The sequence below is a fragment of the Etheostoma cragini genome, chromosome 7, assembly GCF_013103735.1.
Source record: "Etheostoma cragini isolate CJK2018 chromosome 7, CSU_Ecrag_1.0, whole genome shotgun sequence".
NCBI classification, from domain to species: Eukaryota; Metazoa; Chordata; class Actinopteri; order Perciformes; family Percidae; genus Etheostoma; species Etheostoma cragini.
Genome location: NC_048413.1, coordinates 18,955,611 through 18,971,475, shown reverse-complemented (window position 1 = coordinate 18,971,475; position 15,865 = coordinate 18,955,611). Strand labels below are relative to the sequence as shown.

The 15,865-nt window shown below is 38.2% G+C and overlaps 1 protein-coding gene and 1 long non-coding RNA gene across 7 annotated transcripts in view; one reads left to right on the top strand and one right to left on the bottom strand.

The window, feature by feature from the left end:
- Window positions 1–5,441, top strand: part of LOC117947358 — a 16,694-nt gene extending 11,253 nt beyond the window's left edge. Inside the window, exon 3 of the long non-coding RNA XR_004657220.1 lies at window positions 5,430–5,441. This is a non-coding gene — a long non-coding RNA (uncharacterized LOC117947358). The remainder of the gene's footprint in view (window positions 1–5,429) is intronic.
- The window catches only part of espn (espin), a 45,750-nt gene that overhangs the window by 1,577 nt on the left and 28,308 nt on the right, over window positions 1–15,865 (bottom strand). For 3 of the 6 annotated variants that reach the window (XM_034876127.1, XM_034876128.1, XM_034876130.1), the window contains 5 exons: window positions 13,797–13,942; window positions 13,087–13,461; window positions 3,514–3,593; window positions 2,535–2,573; window positions 1,231–1,242 (listed from right to left, as the gene is read on the bottom strand). In XM_034876127.1, the coding sequence (XP_034732018.1) occupies window positions 1,231–1,242; window positions 2,535–2,573; window positions 3,514–3,593; window positions 13,087–13,461; window positions 13,797–13,942 (652 nt within the window). Of the gene's footprint in view, window positions 1–1,230; window positions 1,252–2,534; window positions 2,574–3,513; window positions 3,594–13,086; window positions 13,462–13,796; window positions 13,943–15,865 lie in introns of all 6 variants that reach the window. The other 3 variants (XM_034876131.1, XM_034876132.1, XM_034876129.1) reach the window with 2 other exon arrangements.

The following is a 15,865-nucleotide window of genomic DNA, read 5'->3' as shown; positions in this document are numbered from 1 at the left end:
TGGGGTTGAGGTCGAGCTGCCTGCAGGCCGGTCCAGTTTTTCAACATCTATTTTAGACCTATTTCATGGCATACATTTCCAATCAAATTTGTTTGTGGGTAGTTCACGAAAGGAAATAACAAATCGAAAAAATAGAATAGAATACTAGATAATACAATAGACCATATCAGTAAGTTTCAGAGAAATTAAACAGTGAAACCATTAAACAGTATAGCAGTCGGGTGCCCAGATAACTCAATTATTTGATACATTTTCCTGCTTAGACATACCAAAACGAACTGAGGTCAAAGGGCAAACATGAAACAATCAAGCAAAAAAAAAAAAAAAATGCGTGACACCTACGTCACTCTGTTGATATCCTTGGATTAGCTACTCAATCCATGTGGTAATAATCAAGAAACGCACCTGTTTGGAATCTGCAGCGGCTCTTTATGTTGAAACAGTAGCTAGCTATAACTCTGAATATTGGGAAGTAACGTTAGCTGAGAATTTTTATAAAATACTGCTTTGGCTGGCTAACTGTAGCTACTAAAAACTAAAAACAAGGCAATGTTAGCTAAGCATTCGGTTTGTATCATTACATAAGATACTTACAACGCAACCTGTTCCAGCCCACTGAGGAGCGATTAGGGCTCAAATTAATGGTGAGTGTGGGGGGTCTTGTGGACCTTTAGCTAAAGTTAGTTTATATTGTTGATAGTGTTATTCTGCGATAGATAATTATGTCTTTTAGCTTTTTTTGTGACAACATGTAGACATAACTGTGAGTTTGTCCTTTTTCTGTGTGTACTTTAGTAAAAGATACGAGGTCTGCCTCATTCCTCAGTAGGGCTAGCTAGCCAAACACGATAACAGCTGTAGGGACGTTAGCCGTTAACAGGGTTAACCGTACCGGTTGTTACCCGTACAACAACAAAACGTAACGTTAGGCTACGTTTAATGACTAGGTCAATACCGCCACTCCGCTTTCTTAATGCTCTTTTTTCCATTTTAGTTTTTAACACGGACTTCTCTAGATAGGGGTTGACTTCTTCTACGCTAATGCACACACTCTCATTGACATACAGTGGCCAACGTTTGCCACTAGATGGAAGTCTTGATCAAGATTGATTCATAGTGTCAAATGAAATTTTGAAATTCTAAAGACTTGTTTTCTAGTCATTTAACAGATTTACAAGAAATGTAATGTTATTTAAACATTACTATGTGGAATAAGTAATGTTTTCTTACCTTTTTTGTTCCCTGTCACATCAGAAGGACATAAGCACAAGAAAAAAAGATGTAAATATCTCAACAGCAACAACAGTTATTCAATAAGTTATTATAAGACTTGCCTATGACAAAATAAAATAGAATATTACATAATGTTAAGTGGAGATGATTGTAGTTAGCTATACAAAAAGATCAACAAAGGTTTAATACAACACTGTAGAGACAGATATAGGCTGAAGCACAGAAATGTATATAACAATCTGGAAATATCAGAGGAGGTAAAGGGTCGGGGTCTCGGGTACATTTTCTTACAGGCCCCTCATACGGAACAAACAAACAAACTTCTACCTCGTCCAGTAGAAGTTTGCCTCTGTATAGTACATTTTGTTCTTTTTATCGACTTTTCGACATTATTTGACACTATTATTTTTATTTTTATGGTAACTGGTTGGTTTTACCCTTGTGTTGTCTTCCAGTCAAAATTGAAATTCAACCTTTTTTTTTGTTGAAGTATTTAATCAACATTTTAAAGTTTTTCTTACATTTTGGTCCCTTTTTTCAACACTTTTGATGCATTTTTTCAATGTTTGTCACTTTTTTTGATGTTTTTAACACTACGTAACACTAACTTACTAACATTAGTGTCAGTTATTTTTTGAATTTATGGTCAATAAACCTTATAGGAAATTATACCTAATTTTTGATTTATAAAAGCAGAAATTAGGAATTTAGACAAAAATGTATGTATGAATGTATGTTGATGGGTAATCACAGACTGGAATATGTCAACTTTTACTCTATACTATTTCAAAACCACTTCAATTTATTTCTCTAAATGCTATAAAATTGAATAACACACCCCATAAATAATGAAAGTACAGATTTGTACTTGCCAAAGAGCTTTGTGTGGAATCAACCATGTTATTTTGGGTGATTAAAAAGAAAATGAATATAGGAAAACGGGTCAATTTGACCCGAGGACAACATGAAGGTTAAGTCTCGCCAGATTTGGCCTCACAATATGGTGGCGCCCTCTTGTTTATGTCCCAGAATGCACTGCGCAGTGAGGTCGGTTGCCAAGCCCAATACTGTAGACCAAACATACATGCGCCAGTTAAAGCAACAGTTTTGAGTAGATATAACACTTAACCCCTAGTTCAAGTACCCTACATTTTAAAATAGATAGACGCTGGCCACTTTAGGAAAACGTTCTGTGTACAAACTGTCAAACACAGCTTCAGTAACTGCTCGAGTTGCATTACATTCCAATGGGTAAGAGGTGTTAAACTGTATGTCTTTTGTCTCAGACATGTTAGGTTTACTTTAGCGTAGTCTCGCTTTGGCAGACCATCCTCCACACACTGCAAAGAACAGAGAAAGCGGAAGGAAACAGACATTGGCGAAAAGAAATGCATCCAGCGGAATTTCCTGCTGTACCAGAGCAATCCCGGAAGCGGAATACTGAGGATACAGACTAACTTCAGCATAATGAACAGCTTCCAGATTTCAATCTTAGGATGATACAGCTGAAACTGTGTGATGCTATTACATTAGCGCAGACTAAAATATCTGGATAATTTCAAGCCTGTTATTTCTTTGAAAAATTCATGCTCAACTGCGCGCAATAGAGAATCCTCACTGGTACGGTACTTCGGCTTAGTCTACCTAATACAGTTGCAAGAAAAAGTACGTGAACCTTTTGGAATTTTATTGTTTTCTGAATAAATTTGGCAGAAAATGTGATGTAGTAAACTCCAAAACTTTGAAGGGGTTATATAAGTGAAAGTAACTGTAGTCCACACCTCCTAACTCATTATCTTAACGAGACTCCAGGGGTCTAAAACCTAACTGCATTAGCTTTTCGAGGTCATTAACTCAACTGTTCACATACTTTTTCCACAAGCACTATGAGTTTGTTTTGGTTGTTCTCAATAAAGACATGAAAGATAGTTATTATTTTAGACTCATGTTTGTCAATACCCTTGACTTAGCTGATCAGATTACATTTTATGTAAAATCTATTCAGAAAACTATGAAATTCCAAAAGGTTCACATACTACCACTGTAAGGTGACCCTAGAGTACATGTTTGAAAATTAGAAAAAACAATTATATTACAAAGTCAATTTTGGCAAGAACTTCCTGTCCCTATTTCTAAGGTTATCTTGGGAAAGCGACACACAAACATATCATGTGTAAACACAATGAGCACACTCTCCCCGTACTGGCCCAGGATATGATAAATATGGTACAAGAAAAGATGAAAAGCAGATGTGCAGAGCAACACAGCTTTGTTACCAACCTCTCATCGTCCATTTTCTTCTTCATCATGTCTCTCCTCCAAGCCGGCATCGATGCCAGGCGCGCAGCTTCCTCCTCAACCTGTGGAAGGACAGAGATAGGGGCCAGTAGCAGTCAGTATGGAGTTTAACAGCCTTCTAGCCTGCTTTGCATGACCTCATCCTCTGAAAAAAAAGATGTACGGCAATTAAAAAACAATAATATAATGTATATTTGGTGACCGACCAAGGGTCTTTTATTATTTAAAGATCTGACTATGCTAAATACTTGACCCCCATCAGCTTCACATACATTCTCAGTAATTCTTCTCTACATTACCACAGTTTCACCACACCATCATAAGCATGTAGCTAAAGATTGGATCAGTGTTTTGTACTGTCACAGTCATCTTCACTCCTGTCACTCTACTGTGGGGATACATTCAAGCCCTTCAAGATTCAAGATGCTTTATGAATCCCACAATCAGGAATTTCACATTAATCACATTCATGTAACTTCATGCTGCCAGTTGGGTCTGGGTGATACAACTAATATTGTTAGAACAAAATGGATTCAAATCAAATTAAACACGATTTAATTGATGTTCAATACAATAAATGGGGTCCCACAGTTGTGTATTGCATCAAACAATTCAAAGGTGTAAAACAAAGTCATTAAACACACATTTTAGTTTTTAAATACTTACATAAATTCATGTTGCAGTTTTTTTGGCATTTCCAGGGTCTTACTCAGCAAAGTTATTTACTCAAACCTGCTTACTGAAAGCTGGAGTTAACTGAAGTTTCTAGGTGGTTGTAGTACTTTTGAAAACCAAAATCAAATTAATCAAAGGTTTTATTGATGTGTTTCATGCCTGTAGGGTCACATAATGCCTCAAAATGCTAATTAGGGCAGGAAAACACTTAAATAAAAACTAGTGTATTAAGCATATTAACTGATGTATGCACTTACAACAGACAATAAAGCTCACACACAAAACGGATACTTTTTTTTTTTTAGAATAAAATTAAGCCTTTTAAATGGACAGGACATTGTTTTACAGGAAGTTCTCAGTGAACGCACACAAACGGAAACTGGATCCTTTCCTCTCTTTCAGGCTGTAATTGGAGGTGAAGAGAAACAGGGCAGCCATCTTGGATTTCTCATCTTTGTCTGACAAGATCCTCTGACTAAAGCATTTCACTTGCCACGGAAAACATTCCAGGTAAGATTATCTACACTTTAAATGTTTAATGATTCCCCTGGGAATAACAGAGCAAGAAAAAAAAAAAGAAAAAACAATAGCTGCTGGATATGCTAATAAGTTCTACATAACATCGCTGATTTGCAGTGGCCATTTACATGGTCAAATGTGGGTTGTATTACTACTGGAATAAGAATACTGCTTGCTGCTGCTCATTCACAAGTCACAGATTAACTTGAGTTTGGTACTTTATAACAGTTTGTGAAAGCCAGCTAAAAGTTTCTTTTCACCATATTTTGTTACGTTTTGGTAAAAGGGTTGCTTAAGCCCCATTGTATCCCCTGAATACAGCTTGTTAGTCTTACGTTATATAGCCACAGTCAACATGTAACTTGCTAACAGTGCTATTGCTAATGAATGATAACTGGCAACAATGAGTGTTTCAGGTGACTGAAGTACAAATTTTTCCCTGACATTGTAAACAAAGTATTTTTGAAAGTGACTGGATTACAACTTGTAAACGCGTATGGATTGCACCTGGTTTTACACAGTGTTGCGTATTTTAGGATTTGGAGTGTTCAATCAGCTGATTACACCATTCAATACCAGCTATGTTATATGAACAGTAGGTAAAGAACTTAAACAAATAGTTAAAGTATGTAGTATTGCAGTGCTGAGTGAGTGCATCAATACAAACAAACTTGTAATTATCAATGACTTCTTTAATCTCTTAGCTCAACAATTTTACTTATGCACTGTCCATTTAATTCACATTAAATCACTCACATTAACATGAATAACATCAGTAATCATATCCTCTGTCCACACAACTGTCTTTGAGAGTTAACTACAGCACTGAATGGCGCTCAGATGAACATAGAGAATACAAGCAGACTTCACACAGGAATCCAAACGTTCCTGTTAGAAATAAAATTCTGCTTCCCGGCCTATACCCAAGGGAACTCAGAAAGGTATTAGTTTTTGGGGCAGGTTCATATGAGCGAGAGAGAGTAGCCATAACATTGCATTAGCATGGCAAGCATCTATTACAATCAATAATAGATGCAATAAAAGTTTTCAACAGGAAAGTTTCTCAAAATTCCTAATGTTTCAGGTAAAATTTGTATAACTTGTGATTGTGCCTGTACACCGTTCTTGAATATTCTGAATTGTGTTCCTCTGAGTGGGAAATTCTGAATTCACGTTTATAAGCCACATTAATCTGGCTAGTATTAGTAAAAGGCTAGTTGTATTTAAACGTAAGGCAAATTCTTTATTGCTTTAGTATTAGAGAAATCATGAGCAGGTTAGTGGCAATTTGTGTAGGGTTATTGCTGATAAAGATGGTAAAGGAATAGCTTATTGAACACCTATATTTTTGCTAGTGGGCCGCTGGGAGTTGTGAATTTGGCAGTGCGAGTCAGATTGAGTCTTGAAGCGGATACAGGCTAGAATGGAGCGTCTATTTCATGCCTGACCTGACTTCTACCTGAATCAACTATAAAATGTTACACAACCGGTTAGTTTTGTACTGCATAGTTTTATATTTGGTTAAACCTTTTCAGTTTTCCCAGATATGTAATACATAAACCGCTGTATAGTCTGGATACATTCTGTGGAAGTGGGCCTTACATTAAAACAAACCTATGTTAGCGCTGTCACAATCAATGCTATTATGACAGGAGTTAAAATCCATGGGTGTGGTACAAATAATCACACATAAAAGGCTCTTTTAAGAGCCCCACACTTAATCTAAAGAGAAATTTTCCATTTTGAGTAACAGGCTTTATTACTTACAGTTTTTACTGAATCAAAAAAAATCAGCAGCTCAAGACCCCAAAAGAACAAAGTAACCTCCTTCAGCAGAAATGGGATAAATGCTTTTTAATGGCAAATTCAGTTTAAAAGCCCTTTCAGGTGGTTCACTCGACAAGACGTGCATGTAGCTTTGATGTGAATTGAGTTACCACAGGAGTATATCCGTTGTATTTGGAAAACTTAAAATATATCCCGTTTGAAATTTATATAGAACAGATAGAAAGTGAGTTAACAATTAACAATCATGCAATTAATCCTGATTACATATTTTAATTGACAATCCTTGTGTGTGTGTGTGTGTGTGTGTGAGTGTATACACGTGTGTGTGTATGTGTGTACATGTATATGTGTGTGTATGCATATATATATATATGTATATATATATATATATATATATATATACTGTGTATTTATGTATATACTGTGTATTTATGTATATACACTGTGTGTGTGTGTGTGTGTATATATATATGTATATATATATATATATACATATACATACATACATACACACAGTGTGTGTGTGTGTGTATGTATGTGTGTATATATATATTCATTGTTTCTAAACCTTATAAGGTCTAAAAAAAAAAGCCTACATAGTCAAAAAATGAAGGCCACCATCGTGAAGACATGGTTGGGCTGACATTTTTTCCCCACAATCTGTGGCCGCGAACGGCTAACGTTATACCAGCGGCAGCAGGTCAGCAGACCTCTAACGTTGGACCCAACCCACTGTTCAGCTCATTCTTTGTAAGTGATGCAGCCTAAAAGCATGGCGGAACCAGCAAGCCAGCCGGTGTTAGTTGGCTAATGTTAGCTTGCTAATTCTGCCTTAACGTTACCCGTCGCCACATTGTTTACAGAAAACAAGCCCAATGCAGATGTCACTCGTGCCGATAGCAATGTGCTTGGTGGGGACAAAGCATGTAGTTAATGTGACTCATTTAGCAACTGGCTCTCTGCCTCGTAACATTACTACTCCACTGTTTGTTATATTCTATTTTAGAATATAGCCTAGTATAAGTTCAAGTCACCACTACCTCTGGTGATATACTGCACACCGGCATTGCCAGCTGACTGCTTTCCCTTTTGGACAGTGAGTTGATCAAGATTCACTGTAACCGCCTTATGGTTCCTATAAGCCATGGATAGCATGACAGCGGGTGGTACTGCTAAGAGGGTTATTTGAAGGTAATCTTGATGCTGCAGAAGGGACTCTATGACAATAGTGTGGTTCTTTGCTGCTACATTCGTTGCAGCGGAGGATTACACATTCGAGAGTTTGGTGTTAGACAAAGACTGGTTCTTTCATTGGTACGTTTGTCAGTAGGATTCTTTAAAATGTTCTTATATGGCCTGATTTCTATTCAAATATTTAAAATGTTCTGTTGGCCATGTGTATCAGTTGAGTAACCCCAACAGTTAAAGTAGAATTTTTTTAAAAAGAACAACTGAAATCATGTAATCACAAAAATGTCAATGTTTATTAACGGTAATGTAGAAACCATATAATAAAGAAAGATGCATTTAATTTATAGAAAGTTTGAAAAATATTTCAGATCCACTCAAATTATAAATAGAGTAACAAAAAGACGGAGCTGACTTCATGGAACTTTAATTCCTCAAATTCTTTTGTTTAATTTAGATGATAATAGCTTTGTCAAATGAATACTTTGCTGATAGAATTTTGCAGTTTCTGAGTTTTGAATTACAAATTAAAAATCTCTAATCTGTTTCTGAGACCTTGCATTTACCATACTTGTTTATCTATGTAATCTACTGTATACTGAAAGGCACACACTTTATGAACAACAGCATGAGGTCAGAGTCAGAATCACAACGCAAGCTTTCAAGCTTGCAAACCCACTGGAGATCTTGATTGTTTGCCTTTGATTTCAAATAACAAAAAATTCTAAAAATTATTGTAATGTTGTTGTTTTTTCCTCACTAGGTTGAGAATTAATGGATATGATTTATTAAACTGTCAGTATTTTATTTATAGTTGTCAACCCATAAACCTTTTGGAGTTAGAGTTTGAAACGACTGTCTCTCATACATTGTGAGTCGCTGAGTATTCAATATAAACAGTGTACAGAGTTTTACCAGTTATGTACATTACAAAGATAAACTGAAAACACTACATGACTTTTATGGCAAATCTTTTCCTTTTAAAAACTTTCCTTGTAGTGTGCCATGGCAATCAATCATACCAGATTCAAAAAGCCCTTGGTTCAACACAATTAAAACTGAAATGGTTTTAGAAAATTTGTGTGTCTGACACAAGCTTTATTTTCATTCACTTCAGCATATGCAAATGGTAAAGTCAGTACAGCTAAGTGGATGCTCTTTGCTGCAGTTAAGTCCCTTATGTGACATGGCCTAAAAGCTAACACACCAGATTAGTTTCTGTTCTCAGCATACTCCACTTTGCAGGCTAGTTTCCCTGATCCTGCTCTTTATGCATTTCCTCTCTGGTCGTACAGGTAAACTGGACTTTTAGTGGACACTTAGTTCACATAGTTGTTAGATATCAAAAAGCTCAGCTTCCTTCTCTTTCCAAAAAGCAAAGCTTCGGTCAATGTATCTGATGATCTCCTCATTGCTAAACTCTTTTAGCTCATAGATAACTTTAATTGAGTCGTCATTATGTTCATCTCTGGCTGAAGGTTTATCAACATCAGGTTCCTCTATAATTTTAACAGAAACAGGTGGAACGTCTTTTACTAGATCTGCTCCTGAGCTTTCTGCTGTGTCCTTCAGAGTCTCAACTTTTGCTTCAGTGTGTTGTACAGTTTCCATTGTCAAGCTCTGCATATGGTCCTGCTCTGAACCTATCCCATTAGAAACAACTGATTCCTTTGACGTCTGCTCACTAGTTTTTGCGTCCCCTTGAGTATTTTCCTCCAATAAGTTCTTAAGGATTCCCTGGTCCACGCACTGGCAATTGTCAGATATGGCATCCTGGGATACAGCAGGTGATGATGGAGAAACATTTGATTGTGAGGCTGGTGGGGAAGGTTGTGGTGATGATGCAGGTGGAGCAGACTGCACATTTGGAGGTGGGGGTGCAGGATGGGTAGGTGGTGGAGGTGGTGGAGGATGCGGAGGTGGGGGCGGGAGTGACTCGTGCATAATTGACATGTCTGGAGACGTGCAACGTAAAGAAGCTGTCAACACACCTCCCCCATCTTTTGAATCTCCAAAATATTTGAGTTTTATGTCTTCAAAACCATCCACCCAGTCTCGCTTACCTCTCTCAATTTCCTCCATCACCTCCTTGTGAAACTGCCTTATGATCTCCCATTTATGGCTGCCAAGACGGTCAAACATCTCGTAGCACAAGAGGTGGCGGAATTTGCGCTCACCGCGAGACATGTTCATTTCTAGCAACTGGAAGTATCCAAGCATAAAGAGGTCAAGGGTTAGGCTTTCATAGCTTACAGGAGACCCGTTGATGTGTGGCAAGAAGTGCTCTGGCCAGTAGATCATCTGGGCACGACTCAGCCTGCGGATCTGGCGTGTGGGCACTTGACTCATGATTGTCCTCCAGTGGCCAATCAGATTCCCTACTACATGCTTTGACTTCATAAAAAGGAAGAGTTTGTAGTCTTCACTCTGCATTTCCCCATCAATCTGTGCACTAAATTCATTGTAGTCCTCCCAGCCCACATCTAAATGATCTGCTCTCCTGCCAGTATGTTTCGTCCGATAAGATTCAGAGATAGTGTACTTTCGCCAGTGTTCAAGGAACAAGAAAACAATTCTTTCTTTCCTCATTTCAATGCATTCCTGGACGTAGCTGAGATCTGTCTGCACCTCCAAGCTTCTTGTTAGTTGATCATTATTTAAAATGGGGTCAACAGAAAGAGCCCGATTGAACTGTTCAATGTTAGCTTGAGCAGTCACCTCAGAGTTCGCATATGTGTGAGGAGCATGAGATGCGATTATAATTGGCTCTTCAACAAATGATAAGGTTGATTTCTCCACTGAAGTAAAATCTCCATTGGTATTAGACTGAGAGACCTCAGCAGAGGAACAAGGGACAACATCCTCACAGATTGTTTCTGGACGATAACTAGACTCACTTACCACCGGAAGTGACCTCTTGCGTTTGTACAGCCTATTTGCATTGTTATCTGCAGACTGATGATTCTGAATTTCATAATTGGCCTTGAGGTTCTTTACTGAAACTCCACACTGCTTTATCTCTTTCTCCACATTTTCTCTTGTTGAGAAGGACTGAGATCGTCCAATAAAGCCGGTGCCAACAGATTCCGCTGGTTCAGACTGACCTGTAGTTACATTCCTTGCCTCTAGTTGAGAATATCCAGGGCATATTAGATCCAAGATGTCAATCTCTTTACCCCCCAGTGTGGCAAGAAGAATAGCCATACTCTTGAGCAGGGTAGAAATGTTGCTGCACCAAGCTGGAAGATCTTCAGCTTGGCCATGTACCTGCTTTGGATTAACTGAGAAGTGCCCTTGATTGAGGGCAGCAGAAACTGGTAGGAGTTGGTGAAGCTCCTGCTCTAGTTTTTCCAGCTCCTTCTCGACTTCTGATACCTTGTGCATGACCTGCAGGTTCTCAATTTGCTTTTCAATACGGTTTAGGTCCTCCTCTGTCATCAGTTCCCCAAATGGGCCCAAAATGGCATTGTGGATGTGGGAGTAGTGCCATTCCTGAGGCTGGTAGTGGCCGCTTGCCGCAAACTAAATCAGAGGTCAAAGGAGACCAAAAGACAAGAAAAAAAGGGGAGGGGGAGGGGTGTTCCTTCAACTCGATGTTCCTGGTGTGAACACCCACTTCAGTGCAAATCCATCGTGACACACATGATTTACATGGATTTAGTGGTGCAATGGCACTGCCTCATTACAAGCACATGGCTTTCTACTTTTATTTTGAGTCAAAGAGAACAGAGACCGATTTGTCATAAATATAAGTTTACACCATTTCTACATTCATACTTTTTTTGGCACTTGACTGCATATCTTTTACACCTGTCAATCCCTCTTTCTCTCACCCATTTTTATGAGTCAGGTGTTTTATGTTCTTGGTAAGTTTAAAAAGTAACTACACAACTGCTGAATATTCTGCTTTTACTGCCATCATCTGTCTGCAACCAAAATATGATATAACACTGCCCTATTTCAATGTTATATTACTGTTGGGTTCTGGCACCAGTGCAACAGTCCACACCCAACAGTGATAGGGAACCACACTGGATGTGGTTCAAGGTGCAGCAGAGTTGAAACTGTCAATCTAAAGTGCAACAAAGATTTTTCTGATTAAGAAGGTATCATGATCTTCCTCGAAAAAAAAGAAAAAATAAGAAAGTATTTTGTATTTTTGTAATTACTGGTAGTGTGAATAGGCTCGGCATCACACCACTGAATCAGCATGTAAGAACTTAAGCCACAAAACTCCATCACCAAACATCAGCCCACACTGAGAATCCTTTGGTCAAGTGTGTTAATGTTGTGATGGGCATTATAGCCAAGTATTCAAGTCACTGCACCCCAAAGAGTATCATTCATTCTATTTACAAAGACTTTAAATGAAAAAAGAAACATGCATAGATATGAATAAAGAAACAATTATTTAAAAGTTAAATTAGTGAGTACATGGTTGTCTACATTTAAAACTAGTTAGGTCCAATGCTGTTTTATGCAATTACTAATAGTTATCTTTCAATGTGTCATTTACAGGGAAACACACATCACTAAAATACTTTATGTTCAGCTTAGTTTACTACTTTAGACCAACAGCCAGTTGTTCTAGTGGTGTCCCTGCCTCTCAACAAATAAACGAAAAAAAATTTCACCATCCCTAAAAGGCAGATACATTTCTACCTGCTGGATCATTTAGGTGTTTAACACTGCATTCCTTGATTTAAAATATAATATTAATCAGTCAATCAGTCACGTATTGCATTGAGTCCTAACAAGTGTTCAAATTGCTAAATTATGAATTACTAATTAATTGCTTGACTAAATACACATATTAACACACCGCAGTGACTATTACATTAGTAGATATAATTTGATTCTGAAGCCAAATAATCCAATTTTTGTGAAAAGTTTGGTTCAACCATGTGAATCTCTTTGGCCATATTATGTGGTCTGAAGTATAAGTGAATTATGAAGTACATATAAGGCAGGTGACAGCAATTAAACTGCAAAAAGGCTCAAAGTGATCAAGTCCCTTGCAGCAGCTCATTTGACAATACATGAACTCTCCTTTAGCTATCAAGAAGGTATAGATGCTAAATAAACTTGTAGTCTTGATTCCCAATGGATGTTTGACCCTCACTATTTGACCAGTCAAAAATAAAGCTAACTTATGTCATGCACGAATACTAAAATCACATTCATTCAAACTTTATTGTTAAAAAACGCAAAAAACAAAACTTAAATCCAAGCACCAGCTATCCCCTTTGTGTTGTTAATTATTTCAAAATGAAGCCATATATAATCAAGGTTACAGAGCAATTTAGATTTACTGGACCACAAATGGGATAGCTAAGACACAATAACACTTCTAGATCTTTCTAAAGCTTTGCAACATTAGCCTACCTTGCGCTTGTGCTCTTCCTCCTCTTGCATCTTGACCTGAAGCTTTCGCACCATCACCTGCCTCTTCCATTCAGGGATCGCTTTTCCCTGTTCATCATGAGTGGGCACTAGTGCCTCCACATCTGCAAGGCTCATCTTCCGCCCTGACTCTGCTCCTGCCGTGCCAGCTCCGTTCCCATTGATGACAGAGTTGGAGGACAGTTTCTCGTAGCTCAAAGAGGTTGACATGGTCCTGGCAGAACCGGAGCCAGTGGGACTGGGGCTGGGACTAGGGGTAATGGGTGGAGAGGTGACAGACGTATTGGATGGTGGAGGGGATGAAGGCTTGGCAGGTGGGCTAGATGTGCGGGTCTCTGGTGGAGATGCTGTGTTTTCCTGATAAAAATAAAGACACCAATGGACAAGAGAACATGGTGTGTAAAATACTGGTAACCATTTGATTGTTTTTAAACCTGTAACCACAAAATCATGAGAAACATACAGTTAGAAACCCACATTAGGCATTTTTGTGTGAAGTTGATGTGTCACAAGATGCACGTCTCTTACGTTAATGGGTTTGGATAATTTTGCGGATCCATTTTAGTCTGTGTGTCTTTACATTTACTCGGACTTAATTAGGAATGAAGACAGAGTGACTGCTGAATTTCTAAAATTACCAAAATACCAGTTCTTCATTTGTAGTCAGTAGTACTGGAAGGCTGTGGACCTACATTGTTGCCTGTGGGTCCGCTGCTGGAAAAGACAGTGGTGTAGCCTTTACTTTGAGGTGTTGGCTTGAGGCTCTTTCCTGCTTTGATCTCTGCCAGCAGCTCAGAGTTGTCACCAGTGGGGGACATCATGTTGAAAGATTTTGTGCCTGCAGACAAAAGGATGGATCCGAAAAGTGAAACCAGGTAGTAAAGACTGAATAGATGGAGAGAGAAACGGAGAGAGTGAGACACTGAAGAAGAGGGAGGGAGAGAAGTGTTGGGTGGCATTTCAGTGTTTAAATATTTCATCCGATCAGGCAGGTAACAATGCTGACTTGGAGCATGTTGCACAGTGTTGGGAGGCCATTATGTTGAACTAAACCACTGTCTCTCAAGGAAAATCTAAATAAATTTAATTTTTAGGTGTGTTTACTTTGATTAGCATTTACCTTTAAATCTCTTGGGGTTCAGGGTTTTCTTAAGACATGTCTTTCTGTAACACAATTTTGATTATTACATTTTTTTCCAGCTACCAAACTCCAGTAAATACATGTCAAAGACATTTCAAAATAACCAATACAAATACAGCACATAGGCAACTGTTGCATCAATCAACAATTGCAGTGAGCCAGGATTAGATAACTCAAAATTGTTTCACTTCAGTGACCCAAAAGAGAGGAGGCACACAATCTCTGTCATCTGACCGATACACAGCTAAGCTACTATTGAACTTTTAACTTTTTTTAAACTAGGTCTATGGTAAAATGCATGCATGCTTCCATGGACCCTAATCTGATTATATGGGGAACAATGCAACAAATTCAGGCATACTTCTAATACTTCTTCTGTTGGGAATGCAATTACAAGGGAACTTGGTTTTCACTTTTTAGGGACAAACAAAATGGAAGAAAGTGCAGGCAACGTTAAAGTAGCTTACATGTGAGGCCACGTTTAGTTTGTCAAAACTGGAAAATAAACACATGATAAACCAAATACAAATGTATATTTCAGAGGAAAAATACCATGGTAGCTATTTAATTGCATTTATGCAACAAATGTTTAAGATTTAGTATCAATCAATTGATGATTAATTATCAATTGTGATAATGGAATGTACAACTAACTTTTATAGCAGCTAAACTTTAAGCTTAAACACTGTTTTAAAACATTTACATTTCACATTGTTGGCACAAACACACTAAGAGCCAACAGCTACCTCACCTGTTTTAGTGAATGTAAACCTCCAATAAATCGAATATCCTTAGTCCCTCATTGATCGCTCATTTTCTACTTGGGGAATGAAAAAAAAAAAATTCCTTCCGTAAAAATGTTCCCTGTTGAGGCGACCACAATAGTCTAGCTGGACACAGCCTTGCTAGCCTGACACCCTCTTCACTCTCCCTTGCTCTCCCTCTTTCTGTCTCTCTCACTTGGGGAAGAGAGAGCAGCTTTCTATTAAAGACCCATCATCACAGTTGGGGGAAATCTAAAGGAATCACCAGTAACTGGAAGTGACAGCGAGCCATTGGCAAGCCGGCCAGGAATTAACACGCACACATGGACACACGCACACACAGTCACCATTCAATCCCCAGCTTGTTAGTCCACCCTACCAGACCAATCCTTACTGCAGCAAACCTGACACAATTAAATCATACACGCATTCATGACATGCATACAGTCTCACCTCACACTTACTAAAAAAAAAGAAAAGTAAGCAACTGGTGACAGACACGCCTGACTTTTTTACAATGTACAGTTACACACTGTAACTTTGGCCTGTAAAACATTTCTGATTTAAAGGAAATGGCTACTGAAACCTGACACACTTTACGACAACATGTGACAGCTGTCCAGAGTTAGTTCACTGTCAGTTCACAGATACTGTATATTGTTCAATAGATCTCCATTGCCAGGTGCAATGAACGCTATCAAACATTTCTAAAAATATTCGTATTTAAAATGTAACTTTATCAGGAAAAAAAGATTTCTAATTTTGGCAATATATGTAGCCTACCTTCAATCATTTCCCCTCATAAATCTTCATTACAGAGTTTCAGAAACGCTTGATTCTCCACAATCAGATGTGT